General features: G+C 33.5%; 1 protein-coding gene and 4 non-coding genes across 5 annotated transcripts in view; 2 read left to right on the top strand and 3 right to left on the bottom strand.

Moving 5' to 3' along the window:
• Window positions 1-18,340, bottom strand: part of LOC108757088 (synaptic vesicular amine transporter) — a 20,293-nt gene that overhangs the window by 905 nt on the left and 1,048 nt on the right. Inside the window, exons 2-10 of the mRNA XM_018501417.1 lie at window positions 6,271-6,413; window positions 4,111-4,323; window positions 3,743-3,899; window positions 3,408-3,550; window positions 2,367-2,549; window positions 1,847-1,948; window positions 1,356-1,530; window positions 1,107-1,158; window positions 543-726 (exon numbers count right to left, since the gene is read on the bottom strand). Coding sequence (XP_018356919.1) covers window positions 543-726; window positions 1,107-1,158; window positions 1,356-1,530; window positions 1,847-1,948; window positions 2,367-2,549; window positions 3,408-3,550; window positions 3,743-3,899; window positions 4,111-4,323; window positions 6,271-6,385 — 1,324 coding nt within the window. The 5' untranslated portion in view covers window positions 6,386-6,413. The remainder of the gene's footprint in view (window positions 1-542; window positions 727-1,106; window positions 1,159-1,355; window positions 1,531-1,846; window positions 1,949-2,366; window positions 2,550-3,407; window positions 3,551-3,742; window positions 3,900-4,110; window positions 4,324-6,270; window positions 6,414-18,340) is intronic.
• Trnak-uuu lies at window positions 1,218-1,290 on the bottom strand. Its single transcript has one exon. It is a non-coding gene; the product is annotated as a tRNA-Lys (tRNA).
• On the top strand, window positions 2,632-2,702 carry Trnag-gcc. Its single transcript has one exon. It is a non-coding gene; the product is annotated as a tRNA-Gly (tRNA).
• Window positions 3,224-3,294, bottom strand: Trnag-gcc. The gene has a single exon. It is a non-coding gene; the product is annotated as a tRNA-Gly (tRNA).
• Window positions 4,843-4,914, top strand: Trnaa-cgc. The gene has a single exon. It is a non-coding gene; the product is annotated as a tRNA-Ala (tRNA).

Genomic DNA, 18,340 nt, shown 5'->3' with positions numbered 1-18,340 from the left:
ATTAAATATAATAACACATTTTATGTATATTTTAACATCTCTTGATCTTTTTAAGAATTAATTATTTAGTATTATTAATTTGAAAAATTGATTCCATTTTTTTTTTAGTTATATTTAATTATTTTTAATTTATAGCATTTAAACAGAAAAAAATAGTACAAAATTAAAAATATTGCAATAATTGTTTTTCCTTTGTCAGCATATAAGAATTAAAAAAAAATTAATTACATATGTTTTAGAGTATGTGTATTAGAATTTCTAAGGAAGTTAATATATGCACTTCTTGCAATAATGTATTAAACATAAAATATAATCTTAATTACCAATTTGATTATTCTAAATGAAAAAAAGAAAAGGAAAAAAAATACTTCCCAAGTCTTACAACAATTTTGCGTGGAATGGGCTCAATAATTCGTGTTAATAATTCAAAAATGTTTGATCTCGATTTATCAGACAATTTTGTTAGCGTGCGTTTATCGAGTAAAGACAAGAATAAAGAAAGATAAAATGTGAAAGACATATGCGAGAGCCACTTTACATACCTATAGCAAAGCCAAGACAAAACGCCACGTCGCCAATAGCATAAACGCTCCCGTAAACAGCGGTATGTCTTATATCAACCAGATATCCCAGCTCGGGCATCATCGAACTGTCCACCATTCCGATCGCGAATCCCAACCCCGCATTCGGTACAATCAAGTGATCGATACTTTTCGCTAGCGGAATCTGCAAGATGACAAATGAAATAAGATTAGGTCTAGCTTTAATCAAAATTATGTTTCAATTAACGCGATTGTTTAAAATTGAGACTCTGACAACTTTTAATTTAAACGACTTATGCTCGTTTCTATCAATATAGATTAACTTTAATCCCGTTTCAACTTATTCTTCGTCTCTTTTTTTAATTCTTAGAAAAAGATGTAGATTGAACCGAGATTAAAGTGGAAATGGGCATTATAAGTGTATTATTGTATTACGATTCATAACGTAACTTTAAGAAAGTTATCGAAATAGCACATATCACAGTGTAAACACAAGTGTGACGTTAAGTGGCAGCCATTTCGCTCCCTCGGTGATAAAAATTAAAAATCTATACATATACTTACGCACATCAAGCAGATACCGATAACGACGAGTCCAATCAGAGAAGCTAGCCATCTGTAACAAGTATATATCGCGATAAGAATTGTTGGACTATTTTACAAAAAAGATATCTTCGCCCGAACAGGGACTTGAACCCTGGACCCTCAGATTAAAAGTCTGATGCTCTACCGACTGAGCTATCCGGGCGATGTGTAGTTTTAAGTTTGCCGATTTCACTATTATTAAGATATTTTCGTGTTTGAAGGACTGACCTGCCCATTTTGTGCCCGAGCGGCCCGAAAAGATTTGTTCCAATCAGGTAACTGATACTCGCAGGTAGAAACGTGGCCCCCTGTTTCCAGCGACTTGCACCCATCGTATCCATCATCCAGATAGGTAGGCTCGGCTCCAGCATAGCGATGCCCATATTTGCGAATGTTATCGCGCCTAAAACATCGATTAGAAGCTCTCGCATCTATTGAAATCATATTTTATATTTGACTGCACTGAGAAAAAAAAGTTGTTGATTTAAAAAAATATTAGTCGATTCAATCTAAATGCGGCGATCGCGGACTCTATCAAACAAATATTTGTTAATTCGAACAAATAACATATGTTTTAAATTACAAGATTTTGTTGACATGATTCACGCAGATTTAATCTAGATATATAATTACTTGAATTAAATAATTACTACGAATTAAACGCATTTAGTTAGGTTAACAATTCTTTTTTCTCAGTGTAGTTTTTATATTTCTCTCACCAGCTGCTAAAACAATGTAGGGATCGGTGATAAGAGATTTTAACGACGGTGGTTCTGCTTCCGTATACACGACCGATGGTTGGAGCATCAAAAGCTGTAATACTTGAATTTTCCAAAGCATTATTAGTTGTTATAAAATAGGAGCACTGAATTAGCAGGAGTCTTTATTTTCGAAATGATAATATAAATGATTTAATGAAGAAATATTATGTGAAAAATATCACATGTATCAGAAAATATTTCTAAACTGCCGAGAAAAAATTCTGATTGAAAATGAACGAATTAAAAGATTCTGATCATATCAATCAGAATTTTGATCATCTCAACCAGAATTATATCTAATAGAGTTAATTGGAAAATTTCGATTTACCCATTTTCGACAAAAATTCCAATTAATGCAACTAGAGTTTTTTTTTTCTAGTGTGTACGTTTACATTAAATTGTAAAATTCAAATGCAGTATAATTTACCACTTATACGTGTGAAAATTTTTGTATTGCAAAATTTGTATTTGTACTCACATCCATCGCCAAGGGCTAACGCAGAAAGAATTAAAAACGGAGCGGATTTTCCTACAAATTCGTACATTACTCCGCCGAATGGAGGGCCGATAAGAACGCCAAGGGCCAGTCCGCCCAGCGCGATACCCATCGCGTTACCACGTTCTTTGTCATCCTGATATCTCTCCGCCAACATACCCATACCTATTAGAGATAGATTGTATGTATAATGAAGTATTACAACCATGTACTACGTCATTAGAGAAAGAGGCTGCAAATTGTAACAGCATCGGTGGTTCAGTGGTAGAATGCTCGCCTGCCACGCGGGCGGCCCGGGTTCGATTCCCGGCCGATGCAATCTTTTTGAACTTCTTTTTGTTAATTGTTCGATTCCCGGCCGATGCAATCTTTTTGAATTTCTTTTTGTTAATTGTTCACGTAATTTTAAACATGTTATTTTTACAGTTTCTGTCTTTAGTAAATACACGGAAAGACCGGCTCTGCTGAAAAATTGCTATCTACAAATTTTGCTATATAGACACAGATTTGAAAATAATTTTATTGAACTATCAAAATAGTTATGTAATACTCAAATCCATTGTCAGAATGTCCAAATTTTTACAGCATTGCTTAAGCACTTTACATAATTATTTTGATAGTTCAATAAAGTTATTTTCAGATGTAGAATTTGTTATAGCTAAATTTTTAGATGCTTCAGTAAAATCATTCTTTCCGTGTATCGTTTCCTTTTTTATTTTTACAATGAGCTTTACATGCTCGATCAAAAAAAAAAAAAAGTATAAGAATTTAGAAATCTTTGTAGGATTCTTTAAAAAAAATGTCGCAATAATAAGGAACGCCAAAGCAAAATATAATTTTGCATCGGCCGGGAATCGAACCCGGGCCGCCCGCGTGGCAGGCGAGCATTCTACCACTGAACCACCGATGCTTGCGTAGAATTGTGAGAAATAGCCTTGTCGAGCGTGGAAACTTTCTATGTTATACAACAAAGTTGCCAATTATGAACATCAAAGTAATGAGATAATATAGACGAGCTTTTACCGGAAACACTAGAGCATGATGAACCGATACCCTGCAGAGCTCGTGCTAGAAAAAGTATACCGTAGCTTCGACCGAAAGCAAAAATCAGCGTGGATAGAAACATGATAATGAATCCGGTAAACATAGGTATGCTGTATCCGATCCTAAAAACGAACAATGGATTTAAAAGTTGAATATAAATATTATTACATTTACGTGTGTAATATTTTTTTATTGTTATGTCGTATTTATTGATATCAGATTAAGAAGAAAGGTTTTTATCAATCTCTCTATACATATGTGTATATTGCGAATAAAAGATAGTCGCACGAATTTCGGGTAAATGTAAAGCTTACTTGTGGGTCAACGGCCCAACTATGGGGTTAGCCAACAATTGGACAAAAGCCTTGGAAGCGAACATCATTCCTACTGCTACGGTCTCTTCCAATAATTCCCGATGTCTCTGTTCCTTTTCCTTCGTGTCCGACAACGTGAGATTGGCTGCAGTAATTTCTAAAATGAAAAAAATCGAGCGTATCGAATGATTTTGCAGCTGAATAAGGAAGGTCTTTATCCTTCTCTCTTTCGTCTCTAAAAGTGTTCCCTTTTTTTATTCTAAAGATGTAATTTTCATGTATCAAATCAACAATTAGATTATTATCGGAATATTATTTTATTATTTATCGTTTGCAATAAGAAATGATGCCATTTAAAGCGCGTTTACCCGATAGATTCATAGAAGGAGTTGTAACATGTAAAAATTCCAATGGTGATGTCGCCGATATATTTGAAGCACAAGTGCATTTTGTCGTTGTTGTTGCCGTTGCCGATGTGGTGGTGACGACCGTAGTTTGATGAAATGCGCCTCCTTCTAGATGGTCACTTAATGTTGCGTTAGGATGTTTGATATCGTAAAGAAATTCCGGTATTATTGGAACTGTAAGAATTCACACACACGTAAGGGATAATATTTTTTATCACGCTTATTATGCAATTTATTTAATTTGTTCACTGATGATAACTCGGAATGAAACCGAAAAGTTTGATCCTACTAAATGATTTTAAAAGAAAACAATAATTAATTAATTTGCGTTCCAATTACTGTGCTTAACTCACGTTACTCGTTTACTTTTCCTTATTTTTAATTTTGAATATCAGAGAGTCCTTTTGTATATATTATTATGTAATATTTTTGAAATATTATTTATGCAAAATGAAAAATAGGGAACACCGACAGGAAAATCAATAACTTTAGATATTGATATTTATAGTAATATATATCTTCACTGGGATTTTATATAATCCAGTTGCAGCAATTGGAAGTTTATTAAAATTAAAGTATAAATAGAAACATGTGCTCTCTCTATCTCGCGCAATATTAAATTTGTAAAGAAAGAAACATAAAAAGTAAAGCAGTCTGTAGTCTAATGTACATTGAAGGTACTTGTTAGCAATCGGGGGTGTAACTCAGTGGTAGAGTGTCTGCTTCGCATGCTGAAAGTCCTGGGTTCAAATCCCAGCACCTCCAAACTTACTTTTTTTGTCGTTTATTTACGTCTCGAATAATTTTTTAGGATTTATTATCACGATATAAAATTTTAATTGCTTTAGAAGTACTAAAAATTTATTTAATTATCAGAGGTTTGTAAAAATGAATTTATCAAAAAAATTCAAAAGTATTGTAAATAAGAACTACTTTATTTGTATTGTAGTTACAATATACAATACGTATAGATACATAATTAATTAAAAAGAATTTTTTACAACAATTGAAAGTGGATTTCACGATTTGTTCGACAACCGTGACGACGTTTGTAGATCGTATATTTGTTACGGAACGATCACGCTACATAAATGCATGACCACTTATCCGGATTGGCGGCGTGATACACAAAAGTCCATACATTCTTTCGACATTTCGGTCCAGTGCGATAAACGAACGTTTTTTGAATTAAACATAAGTTTACGGACCGAGAAGAGCGTCGACAGAATTCGAGCAAGGAGTGGTGATAAAGGTATTAAAAATCAGAAAAACGTATAATGTACTGCACAGTAATATAAATTCATCTCTTTAAGAACGAATTTTTTTAAATAGATAAAAGTAATTTAAATTTTTATTTAATTAAATTTTATTTAATTTAAATTTATATCAATTAAACAGAAAATAAAAGAATGAAAAAAATTAAAAATATTATGATGAATATTGTCCATTCTTTTGTCGGTAATATTAGAATTAAAAAAACGAAACGAAATATGTATATATTCCAGTGTCCCTGAGATTAAGCTTTAAATAAATATAATAAACAGTAATCAATAAAAATTCTTTTACAATTCTGTTCTTATTTTATGAATTGATTGTACATTTATACATTACATTTACTTTAACAATTTATTTACACAATATTAATCATAATATCTTCAAGAACATCTTTCTTCTTTTACTTTGCAGTCAGATATTTGGAGTAGTATATTATGATTTAATCTCTTTTAAAATCTATTAATTTTATAACAAACCACGTAAGAGACCATGGTTGAAGAAAAAGTAATGAAGTTAATGATTCTGAATACTTGACCCACTAAAACTAAAAGTTATGACTTAAAGAGGCAACTTTAAAATCCGAAAAAGGAAACTGTCAGAAAGAACGAGATTAGCTTAAATTTTCTATAATATGTTAAAATTAATAAGAGTTCATCGATATAATTGCCAGAAATATTTAATGTAAATATTACACAAATATCTGACTATGTAAAAAATTTACATGGCTAATTAAGCAGTAATAAATAACATGTTGAAACTGTGCTGACATGAGAGGTCGGAATTAATTAATGTCGTACGCCATACGATATAATGACAGAAGTATAAATAGGCTACGACGTAGCTTACCTACGGTCGTCAGCAACATGTTATCCAGCAGCAATGCAATGGCGACGATAACGAGAACGAGCCTCCGAGATTGCCGGCATCGTTGCAACCAACCGCTCCAGTCTCCACCTCCCATTCTCAAATTTTATCCTTCCTCTGATGTTCTACAACATTCGCAATATAAACAGCGAGAGATTTGAAAGATGCGTAAATAAAATGTCGTTGCGTTGAATATCGCGTACTTTTCGTCGCGTTCTGTTCTGGCAAGATAAGAATTAAACTCAATGAAGACCAGATACGAAGTATTGATGCTCCTTCCACTATCAAATGATATCCACGTGACAGTCGAGTGGATTTCGTTCAATAACAATAAATACTGAAATCCACGAAATTGAATTAATTACATTTGATCGATTTTCTCCTAAGAGTTTCCTCATAATATTTACGTAGATATACACATATATAAAAATTATACCCAGCAGTTATATAATAATAAATGCATTTTGACACATATAACTTTCAAGAATATCGCACACAGGTCTTTAAATTAATTGTCATATAAAACTAAATAAAATAATAAATAATAATAAAATTAAGGCCAATGAGAGTCAGCGCGAGAATAGGTGCGCATAGGTATTAATTTATATAAAATATTTTAATTTGATAGATGATGTGCAGCTTTATTCCGAAATCTTGTCTTTTGTTCCGAATTCAAGATTTCGAAATAAAGCTGCACATCATCTATCAAATTGAAGTATTTTACATGAATTATTACCTATGCGCACCTATTCTCGCGCTGACTCTCATTGTCCTTAATCTTATTGTTATTTATAATTTTAAAGTTTGAGAGTCCGATTTAAATTATATTTTTTAAAACTAAATAAAATTATACTGTTAAAATATATCTTTTATTTTGAAGCCCAATTTTGGAGACTTTCCTTCAAGAAATTATTTCAATATGGGTGAAAAATTTCATAATACCTTCTATTCTTTTTTATGTATAGTTTTTATTTACGAGAATATTATACATAGAATTCCGCCGCGTTCATCTGACGATACCACATATTGCTCGCGAGTGAGCGGCTTTAGTTGAGTAATTCTATGTGTATTATACAGGGTGTCTGTTAATTGTTCTGAGAGTTCGTGGACATGTAGAGCGGACTAAACTGAAACAGAAAGTGCTCTACCATTTTGCAATTTTCGCAAAATATAATTAACAAGATATTAATTGCTAAAAATTGCCGAAAATTGGCCTTCAATAATTTTTTACTTAAATACTATCAACTTTGCAGAAAAACTGCAAGAGATGAAAATTGTTTATTTTCTTCTCATAGAATTCTACGAATTTTTTCAGAATTTTTTATCAACTTTTTAGTACTGCATTTTCTCATTTTTATCAATATATTATAAGAAAATACGGTATTAAAAAATTCTGAAAAAATTATAAAAAAAATTCTTAGAACTCTATGAGAAAAAAAATGAACAGACACCCTGTATGTATTAAAATTTATATGGAAGTACATCTACATAGAATTTTTGTTGAAATTTTGAGGAAAGTTTAATCCAATTTAATAATTAAATCACTACGTTGTATTCATGTGATATCATAAATTTGTTTCCATATAATTCACGTAAAATATATAAACGTGGACATCATGTACCTGTTTTCATAGAGAAGTAGTAAATAGAAATTACGAGAAATCAATCAATCGTTCCGACGGAACGGTCCTTTCATGAAGCTAAACAATCGAATCCCGTATTGCGTGGACACTTTACCGTGTTCATCTTCGAACACTTTTCAATCAATTACTTAATTGTTACATTTACAAACCTGCTACGTTTGTCGATTTCCTCGTACAGTTTTGAAAAAAAGACATTGGACACTCTGAGAACACTAATTAATGTAAACACTGAAGTATCGAACGATATTTTTCCGAAGAGTTTGGTAATTGAATATTAATCGGTTTAGAGAATGATTATTTAATACTAAAATATTGCATTTGTGAAACAGCATTGTGTGTTCTTTCGAAGATAAAACATTGATGAATTAATAAATTAACAGGCATATATCGCGTATATTTTATAAAACGGTTAGGTGATGTCACATAAATAATCTTAGATGGATTTATGATTATTGGAGCGAAATATCCCTTTTTGATGCTTTATGTTCAAATCATAAGCAATATTAAAGAACAAAATCGCGCGAGTCGTTTCCACTGGAAGAAATCTTGAATGGGGCGGAAATAGTCTGAATGCCGGAAAAGGCGCATCTACTTTAACAGAAGATAAAATCGTCTTCGCTGAAAACTGTCAATTGTGGAAAGTGGTCAAAATTTGCGATTTACTCCTTCAATTTCTTTTCGATTTGGGCGAATCGTATCTTTCCCACTTACCTTTAGGATTAGTTTTGGAATGCTTGCGATGAATTTTATCTTTTTAAAGATTTTGCGCACATAAATGATGTTCGTTTATTATTTTCTACTTAATTTTTATTTACTCGCTAAATAAACACCATGTTCAATTTAATTGTATCCTTTTTTTTTTAAAACATGCATATCAAATTTTATTTTAATATATTTATAGCACAAAAGTGATTATCAACAATTTAGATTCTAATTTAAGACTGAAAACTTACATTGTCATTTGAATTACTTTTTCTTAGTGAAAGAAGGAAGTTACATAAATAAAATTGATTTATTATTCTACTCCTGTACAAACGTTTTTAATGATATAGAGAAAGGTAAAAGAATATTATTCTTAAGTAAGAAGAAAAGATTATACATACAAATTCAATTTCACCGAGTAAATACTATAGCTTGTGTCAAATTTATATCAAGTTAAGTATTCGTGAGGATGTATATATTAATTTCACAGATAAATAACAGTTAATTTCATAGAAAAATAAGGTTTAATAACGTAAAAAATAAGTTCTACCTACGTATAATATATATTTCCAGAAGATTACTTTTCGTTTAGAGAAGCTCAATTGAGCGTTAAAATCAATGACGTTTCGAAGAAGATAGGTTTTATAAAAAGCTTTATGCGGGCGAGAGAGAGAGAGAGAAAGAGAGAGAGAGAGAGAGAGAGAGAGAGAGAGAGAATAATATAAAAAATAATACTTTACTTTTGCTTTGAAACAAATAAAATATTATTTAAATGTTACAAAGATATGTGAGTTTTTTTTTTAAAGATCTTTGTTTTTGTCGTTCGCGATTTCTTTTAACTCCAACTTTTTCCTTTAATAACGTGTGACATTCGCACGATTGTTCAAATACAACAGTCTTAATTGTCGAAGTTTTCTAGAAAGAGCGCCCGCTTCCGTTTCTCGTTGAAACTCGCTATCGACTCGACGTTCGTTTAGCGCAATACAATTAACCGCATTAATTACAGGCTTTTAATAGTACCTGCGTCGTCCTGCCCCCGACCCACGTTCCGCGCGCGCGATGCCCGCTTCTCTTTTATTCGTCATAACTCGGTTACCCCACGCTTTTAGTCCACCTAATTTTCATGCTCGCCCTTTGAAAAGGCAGGCATCAAAGGCTATTGCGACTTTCAGCGCTGTCTCGCGCGTTCACAATACTTTATCCTATTTTTCATTAAGAAGCGTCGCGTAAGAATTTCACTGTAAAGCGAATCAAAACGCAATTGATGCATTATATTTCTACCGGACACTTTTCTCACCTTTCATTTAACTGAAGTGTGATTCAAACGAAGGAATTCCTTCGATTCCTATCGTTCTTTTTTGCCTATGGATAATCGTATCTTTTCTCTTCTTACTCAAAGTGAAAAGAATTATCAAATAATAGAACACCGACGACAGCGTGTCGCCCTGCGCCCGATTTTTGTGGAGAAGAAATGAAATGAAAAGAGCACAAAGCTGTTGGTATCGCGGGATAAGAGTTGTTTAAAGGCCGAGGCGAAGAGGCAGAAGAAGCCATGGGGACCTATATACGCACGCACGCATACGCAAAGGGCGGATTATACGTCTCCGCCACTGACGAAGTCGAAGATTGATAGCGTGGAAAGGGGAAGGGGGAGAGGGATAGGCGGATGGAGAATTGCTATGAAGGGAAAAGGAGCGTGAGAGCCGGGGAAGCAATCAGCATTTTCCTGAAAGCCAACTCCCTAGGGTCCGCGCGCATTATTCTCGGGAAAGACCGCTTCCCACTCGTGCCACTTATAAGCTCCGTTACCTTCCGCCATGACTGACTCCCTTCTGATTCCCTCCCCCCCTTTCAACCCCCTTCCTCCTCTATCCTCCACCTTCACCCGCTCCTCGTACTCTTATCTTCTTGGTAATTACGACAAAGAATGACCGCAAGACGCGCTTCTGTTTGTACTGGGCTTTCGTACTCGCGGCGCACGATGGGATGTTGAACGTCCTCGCGTACTCTCCATAACTTGCTGGCTATTGCCATTGGAAACATCCCTCGATCAATCTAACGTCGTGTGCCTTCCAGTCCTGTGGAGATCCTTTTTTTTCCCCCCGATTTGTCGCCCGTCTTGTTCCCACTGCGAGTCGCGCGATGGATGTGTGCTTACTCTTTTAAAACACGATGGTTACGGTATATAAAAAGCCCTTTCAATCTCCTTTCCAAACAAACTATATATATATTTACTTATGATTGAATGAAAGCTTTCCTTTTTATTTTGTTCGTAGAGAAGGCGTGTCTCGAAATTAATTTTGCGCAATTAATTTTAGATTATTTTAATACAGGAAGACACTGCATGTATGATCTACCTCTACCTCTTTTCTTAAATATTCGTGATATGTGTTATCTAATGAGCTCGATGTAATCGTGCATAATTGCAAGCGCGAGATGCGAATTTTGGATGAAGCGCTTATATACGCAAAGCTCGACAGTATATATAGGTGTTGAGATTCTGAAGAGGCGGTTGACAGGCGATACGAGTCGTTGAAAGGGTATGACGGGGTGATCGTTTTGCGATTGACAGCAACTTCTCGGTAGCGGCTTGATGAAGTGGTTGCGGGGATCCGCCGACTCATCGACGCTCGTTATGTCGATTCACCCGCGTTGGTGTGAGTTTCGTACGCGATACGGGAGATTACGCTATCGCACCGCATACATGAGATCAACTGACCAAAGTTTTCGTCATTTCAGCTAATAGAAAAGTCGTGTCGGCCGTCAGCGCGCGGGATTTATTGTAAAACGTGACCACTCTGCGTAGCCGGCCGTTTCCGCGTGCGAATTGCGAATCGTCGGAATTTTTCACATATAATAAAGGAAATAGAAAATCCCGTCGTTTCGCGGTAACACGTTCCGAAATTGAACTTATTTTCGCGCGAATGGTTGAAACCGCGACGCGACGAAGGGATCGCGGAATTCTCGTGTGCAAAGCACCAATAAAAATTCTCCACTTGCACGTGTTTCAATACTAATCATAAAAATCGACGAGCACCTGAATGCGACAATAATTAATCAATGTGCTAATTTTTGTTTAAATTAATATTTTCTAATTTTTAAATTAATAATTTTACAAAACGTTTTGTATTTTTTTTTTTTGGTTTTTAAAATAAATTATTATCGAATCTATTTGAAAATAATTTGAAATAACCGAAATTGAAATAAAAATAGGTAAATATTTATTGATTTTTTTATCATGTGTATAATTGATGAAAATGATTATACAACATTTTATTTAACGTTATTTTATTTTACGTTTTCGCGAATATTAACATATCGTCACATAAAATTTCTGTATTTCGTCACAATTTCTTAATTATTATTACCTCCTTCTATAATTATAGATGTTAGGTTGATCCTTATGGATACAATGGCAGAGTTATAGGCAACAATGGAAGGGAAGCAGTTTAAGTTTCTCTTCGCTGTTCTGCAGACGAAGTTGTGCCCTACGTAGAGTTAGTTCCTACTTTAAGAACCAATTAGTTCTGGTTGCTATGTCTCGCTGTATCGGGTGTACCTCTCGACTGTATTATTCGCAGATTCTTTGATAAATGTGGGATCAATTTTCTTTGAATATGCCATTATTTATAACATTCTCTTTACTCTTTATTTCCTATTAATCGTTTTATATTGAATAATAACATTCATATATAAATAAACGAGAGAAAATTTTAATATTTACATATTTACATGTGTTCTATAAAAATATTATTTTACGAACAGTTTTTGAGCACATAACATATTCAGAATTATCGAGCGAGGCCATAATGCAATTTTGGTTTATATAACATTTCTGTGAGAAGAGAAAATAGTACAGACGATAGCTGATTAATTATGAATAAAAACATTCATGAGTATCGATCGATAAGAGGCTTCGAAAGAAGAGAACACGGAGACATAAATGAAGAGGGATGCAGATAGCTTAAAAGGCAAACTGTTGCTTTGGGTCTCAACAAGTAGGTCGATGACCGAACCCAGATAGAGATTTGGGTATCTTTAATGTTGTGGCTATATGTGCACGAAGTATAATCTTCTTGCATTCAGTCAACGTCTTCATAAACGCTTCTCTGGAAAAAAATCTTGGAATATGTAAAAATTGCGCAGTATATCGCACCCAGCTTCGCAATCTCAATTAGCAACAATCAAATTATCGACGACATAAAATTGTATTTTTAATATTTAATCCTCAAGTAAGATACTCATGTTAACAGAAATTTTTTGCCTGCTACACACATATTTATACGCAGCACGTAACGCTGGCAATAATACCGTTGACATACTCTCTTTCCCATGCATTATTGACGCTTTATCGTAATCCGAAGCAATTATGCCGAAGATGGTGGGTGTTCTCTGGCTCCTCCCTTTGTCGCGCGATATTGCATGATAAGCGAGTTATGTCTCATCGCAAAATCATGTTACCTTCCTATAAAATCATGTATTATGAAGTTCCGCCATTACTATCGGGCTGATCGTCGTGGTATCTCTGATACCCCGAATATATCTCAAACTTCATACACAAAGTTAACTCGAGTACATTAACGCGGATTCATCTCCGTCGAACACAACGAACGATTTCACGCTGGTTTCGTAACGTTCGGGATATTTTTCCATCACTCGCGCATTAATAATGAGCGTTAATATCAATATCTCAGATTATAATTTACTTACATCGTCGTCGCGGTGAACTGAATTTTTTCCCGACATTACATTAGAGTAGAGTACGTCGCATGTTATGCACGTTTTAACACTTATAATCCATGCGTCATCTCGGCAGCTATTTCGCCGGCGGACTGTCCGCCGGATTGTAACAATAGCACCACCTGTTAATTAGAGGCGCATGAGATGCGAAAAAGTCTTGATAAGATGAAAGATTCTCTAAGTAGAGACTGATGACAGCACAACTACAAAAGAGAATGAGTTTCTTTTGGATAAATTACAAAGCGGATGAGTTAAATTATAAGCTGGAAAAGTTGGTATTAATTTACTAAGAGTAATATATCAATTACTTTCGACTTTAAGCGGTTATAAAATTAAACTTTAAACCAGAATAACAATAATAGTATTGTTATATTTTAATTTTAAGAATATTGTAAAGATGTAGTTTATAATATAATACTTGTTAGATTCAGTAAAAACTAAGAGTGTGTAAAAAACAATTAAATGGTTTTATAGTAAAATATATTATTTAATTTTCTAAGAAATATTCGAAATTATTTAAAACATTTGCAATCAAGAGAAATTTTTGAAACATTCTATAATAATTGTGCAGAATTACGTGTTGATGAGGAGATTAAATGTATATTTGCTGCAGCTTACAGTTAATCTATTTTAATTCGCGATAGCATTACTGTTTTTTTGAAGACACTCATTGTGCGTTGCTATATTTTATTGTATCGAAGTAATGCATAAATAAATAAGATAGCAATTTCGTAGATGTAAAGGAATAAGATTATACATTTAAATTATATGTCTATCACCTTGTTAATAATATTTTAAGAATAAGTACGATCATATAAATGATATACATAAATATATGTTGAAGAATGCCAATAATCGGTCAAAGTTAGACGTGAATACAATATATATTCTTAATTTAAATTTAATTATCTCAGATGTGACTGTGCGCCGAAACATTCGGACATTCCTATATATAAAATTATCTCCTCTAAATGAATTCAATAAAGAACTTATTGTGAAAAATATTATCCCAGTCAGGATGTCACATCTGAGATAATTAAATTTAAATTAAGAATATACATTGTATTCATAACATCTAACTTTGATCGATTATTGGCGTTCTTTATCATATCAATAATATTAATATTTTAATTATATTGAGCAATTTTAAATAAATGCAGAACTTTATATATAAATAAATATTGTAGTAAATCTTACATTAGTACAATACTATAAAAATTAGTTGGAACTTAGTACAAATAAATTTTATCATAAAACATGAAGATCAATGTCAGTGTCAAGTCTTTTTTGCAAATATGTCTTCATACTATAATACTGGCCTATTTTATTTTTTAGAAAATAATATCTGTGTTTAAGTACTAAATTAAAAGAAAATAAAATATTCTCAGAATTATTAACTGATAGTACAATTCTGTGGGAATCGAAGATTGAAGGGATGTGAAAGGATTGAAAGAATCGTGCATGCGGAAGTGACGCATTTGTATACTCTCGTTTGCGACGGTATACCGTATCTCGTATCGCTTCATAGATAAATTTCAATTTAGCTCGCGCCTGGTTGCTCGCAAAATTAGAGGCGATTCGAGTCCAGGCAATGCGTTACGTTTCTTCCGTCGCGTATCGTAATGCGAGGAAGGGATCGGATGTAAATCAAACTCGGATAGCCGTGAAACGAGACTTCAGACGAGACGAGGTCAGAGACGGAGCCCTGGAAATAAAATTACGTCTTCGATCGTGCGTAAATGAATTTACCGCTATCCTATCTGTTCTTTCTTAACACGCCTCTGCCGTTTAAAGGAATCGCGAATAAAGCGTGAGACATTCCGATAAATTTTACATAGGTTCTAATTTAAAAAAATATAGTAAAAATAATCTAGCTAAAGTTATCAATTCTCATATTTAATTTCCTCGGAAATAAAATTCTGCATAGTTTTCGAAATTCTTTACTTTTCCTCTGATAAAACTATTTTAACTATCTTCTTTAAATTCCAATTTTGCTGACAAAGAAAAAAACAAACAATATTCATCACAGTATTTTTAATTTCTTTCATTTCTTCTTTTTTTAGTTTAATTGTTACGGATTTAAATTGAATAAGATTTGATTAAAGGAGAAATCGAATCACTTTTTTCTTTAAAAATTCATTTCGAAAAAGGAGCCCTAAAGTCAAAAAGACATATACCAGTTAACCTCTTTCCTTATATCTTATATCTTGCTAAAGATTTTACTGAGACTTATGAAAGAGAGAGAGAAGTAATTATGAAGAAAAAAAACGGGGCAATTAAAAACCGGAAAAAGATCTCACAGAGTCCCTCGGTTGCCGGTCTTGTCGATCCGGTAATCGCATTAGAGACAGTAATTACGACACCGCTCGCAGTAACGTGAAACCCGTAGGTCGGGTAAAGTACTGGACAGGGTTATGCAGATTGCTTTATAACCTTGTTACCGATCACTCTATTAACCTTACGAGGTTGAAGTCCCAACCCTCTCACTAGCTTTCCTGTGTCAGAAGCCGGGCGACAACGAGAGACGAAGGATATCGCCTTCTCGTCTCGCATTTATAATGTTCTATCATTCAGGCCTGGATCTTATTTTTCTTTTTGTTCTTCTAAAATTATCAAGTAATCGCAGAATCCATAATATAAATTTGTAAAATCTAATTTTTAAAAGTCGTATGATATATTCAATTTGCTTCAAGACCCGCTCTATCGAGAAGAGATTCTAACAAAATTGAGAGAGAACAGTCTTCGGGAGTGACCCGGGTTTTCTGAAATCGCGCGAGAACTCGTGTCTTCTGCAATTCATCTTTTGCGCCGACCCTCTCGATCCGCGACCGTGCTTTGACGCGAACTCACCGAGGAAGATCGGCGCCCAGACACTGCGGATGACACGTGGAAATGAGGGCGTTTGTTCTAGAGCCGTGGATCACGATCAGGAAATCCGGTGTTATGCGACTAAGGTATATCAGAAGCGTTCCGGTCACCTCGGTGACGTGTCAACGAGTCTAAAGATTCCGTAAACGTATCTGGCAGGCGAATAATACTGTGGACACGCTTAACACGTTGATGTAGTGGTTATAGATGACCCCGTGGTGTGATACTGACATCTGTCTCATTGACAAGGAGGATATAATCAATTCTAGTTTCTTTATCTTTTTTTTAAAATTGAGAATTTAAAATATCGATGAATGTAATTTTAAAAAATTATAAATCAGGCTCCAATTAATATAAATTCATAAATTGACGGAAATAAAGGAGGGCTACTCGAGTCAAGATGGGCGTCATGTGCTATTAAAAATAACACTCAAATTACGCACACATAATTTTAAAAATCATTTTAACCATTTAATGTGACCACCTCTTCAATGATATGATTATCAATCAAGACTATTACAAATTGAAACAGTGCAATGATTGACGAATCATAATTCTTGAGAAACGAATTTGTTCCGTGAGACCCACGAAATATTGTAACAATAAGATGATAGGACCGCAATTATGTTATAATTCAATGTACGTTGACTAAGCAATTAAAAAAATTACAAATCACTAATGAATGCGAAATTTGCAGACGGTATAGCGATGTTTTATGTACTGCAAGGTTTAATTTATAATAATCTTTTGATTGCATATTCATATCATTAAAGACAGCCACATTAAATGGTCAAAATATATGATTTTTAAAATTATGATTTGAGTGCAACTTTTAATAAGTGACATTCAGTTTCACTCGAGAAAAGCCTTCCTTTATTTTTGTTAATTTATGAATAAATAATTAATAATGGTATCAATTAAGCGAGATATATAACGTATTTGTTTAATAACACTTTATTCTAATATTTCTTGATTTTTATATTGTGTGAATATATTATAATATATTCTTTATACTTTAACATTTCGCTTTTTGAAACGATATTATTCGGGAAAAATCAAATATTATTTCATTAATTTGTAAGGCAGGAATCATTGACTGTATATGTATGTATGATTAAATTAAAATGTTGACTGACAATTTTTAACGGTAGCTTATTATCGCGAAGAACAATGTCATTATGTCGCACAGATAATTTATTAATTACAATTAACAATTCATATTAATTAATGTAATTCGGTAAAGTACAGTGCGCTTATCGACCACATTACTTAAACGCGTATAATTCCGCAATATGAATTATTAATTAAACATTTAACAGCGTGATAACTCGTTTATATAGCCAATTAAATCTCCGCTTTCGACCGTTACCAAATAATTGAACTGTATTATGAAATGAATGAGATCATATAAACATAAATTTATCCCTGATGAAGTAAAATTACCTTCTTTAAATATGTCTACCACCACCAAAAATTGTTTTAAAATCGTTTTAGTTTATTCTCTGAAAAGATCTTCCTATATTCATGACGTTTAAGGCGAAAATACAGGTAACTCTTTCGTGCTTTATCACCTATAAACGTGTTAGGAATCACAGACTGGATTGATTTACATTTTAATGTAAATGACATGGAAATTAAAAATAACGAAATATTATCCAACTCAAGATATTGGGTTACCATTGCTCTTTTGATATCTAATAGTGTATATCTATTTCTTCCTCGCAACAACGAACCACCTAAACGCAACGCCACGTTAGACATAATCGTAAGAAATACTATAGCTATTTTACGGTTCGTGCCACGATTTATTGAATGAAGTATCCTTACGCTCGATTCATATAGCCGTCGGCACTTTGCCGACATATGAATCGAGTGTAAGGATACTTCATATAATAAATCGCGGCACGGACCGTAAAATAGCTATAGTATTTCTTACGATTATGTCTAACGTGGCGTTGCGTTTAGATGGTTCGTGGTTGCGGGGAAGAAAGTGTATATTAAATTTGACTCGAATTCAGTTTATTGTTTACTAAATGCATGTAATATACATCTATTAGATATCAAAGGAGCAATGGTAACTCAATCTCTTGAGTTGGATA

The sequence above is a fragment of the Trachymyrmex septentrionalis genome, unplaced genomic scaffold (genome assembly GCF_001594115.1).
Source record: "Trachymyrmex septentrionalis isolate Tsep2-gDNA-1 unplaced genomic scaffold, Tsep1.0 scaffold132, whole genome shotgun sequence".
Taxonomy (NCBI): Eukaryota; Metazoa; Arthropoda; class Insecta; order Hymenoptera; family Formicidae; genus Trachymyrmex; species Trachymyrmex septentrionalis.
This window is presented reverse-complemented; position numbering and strand designations above follow the sequence as displayed.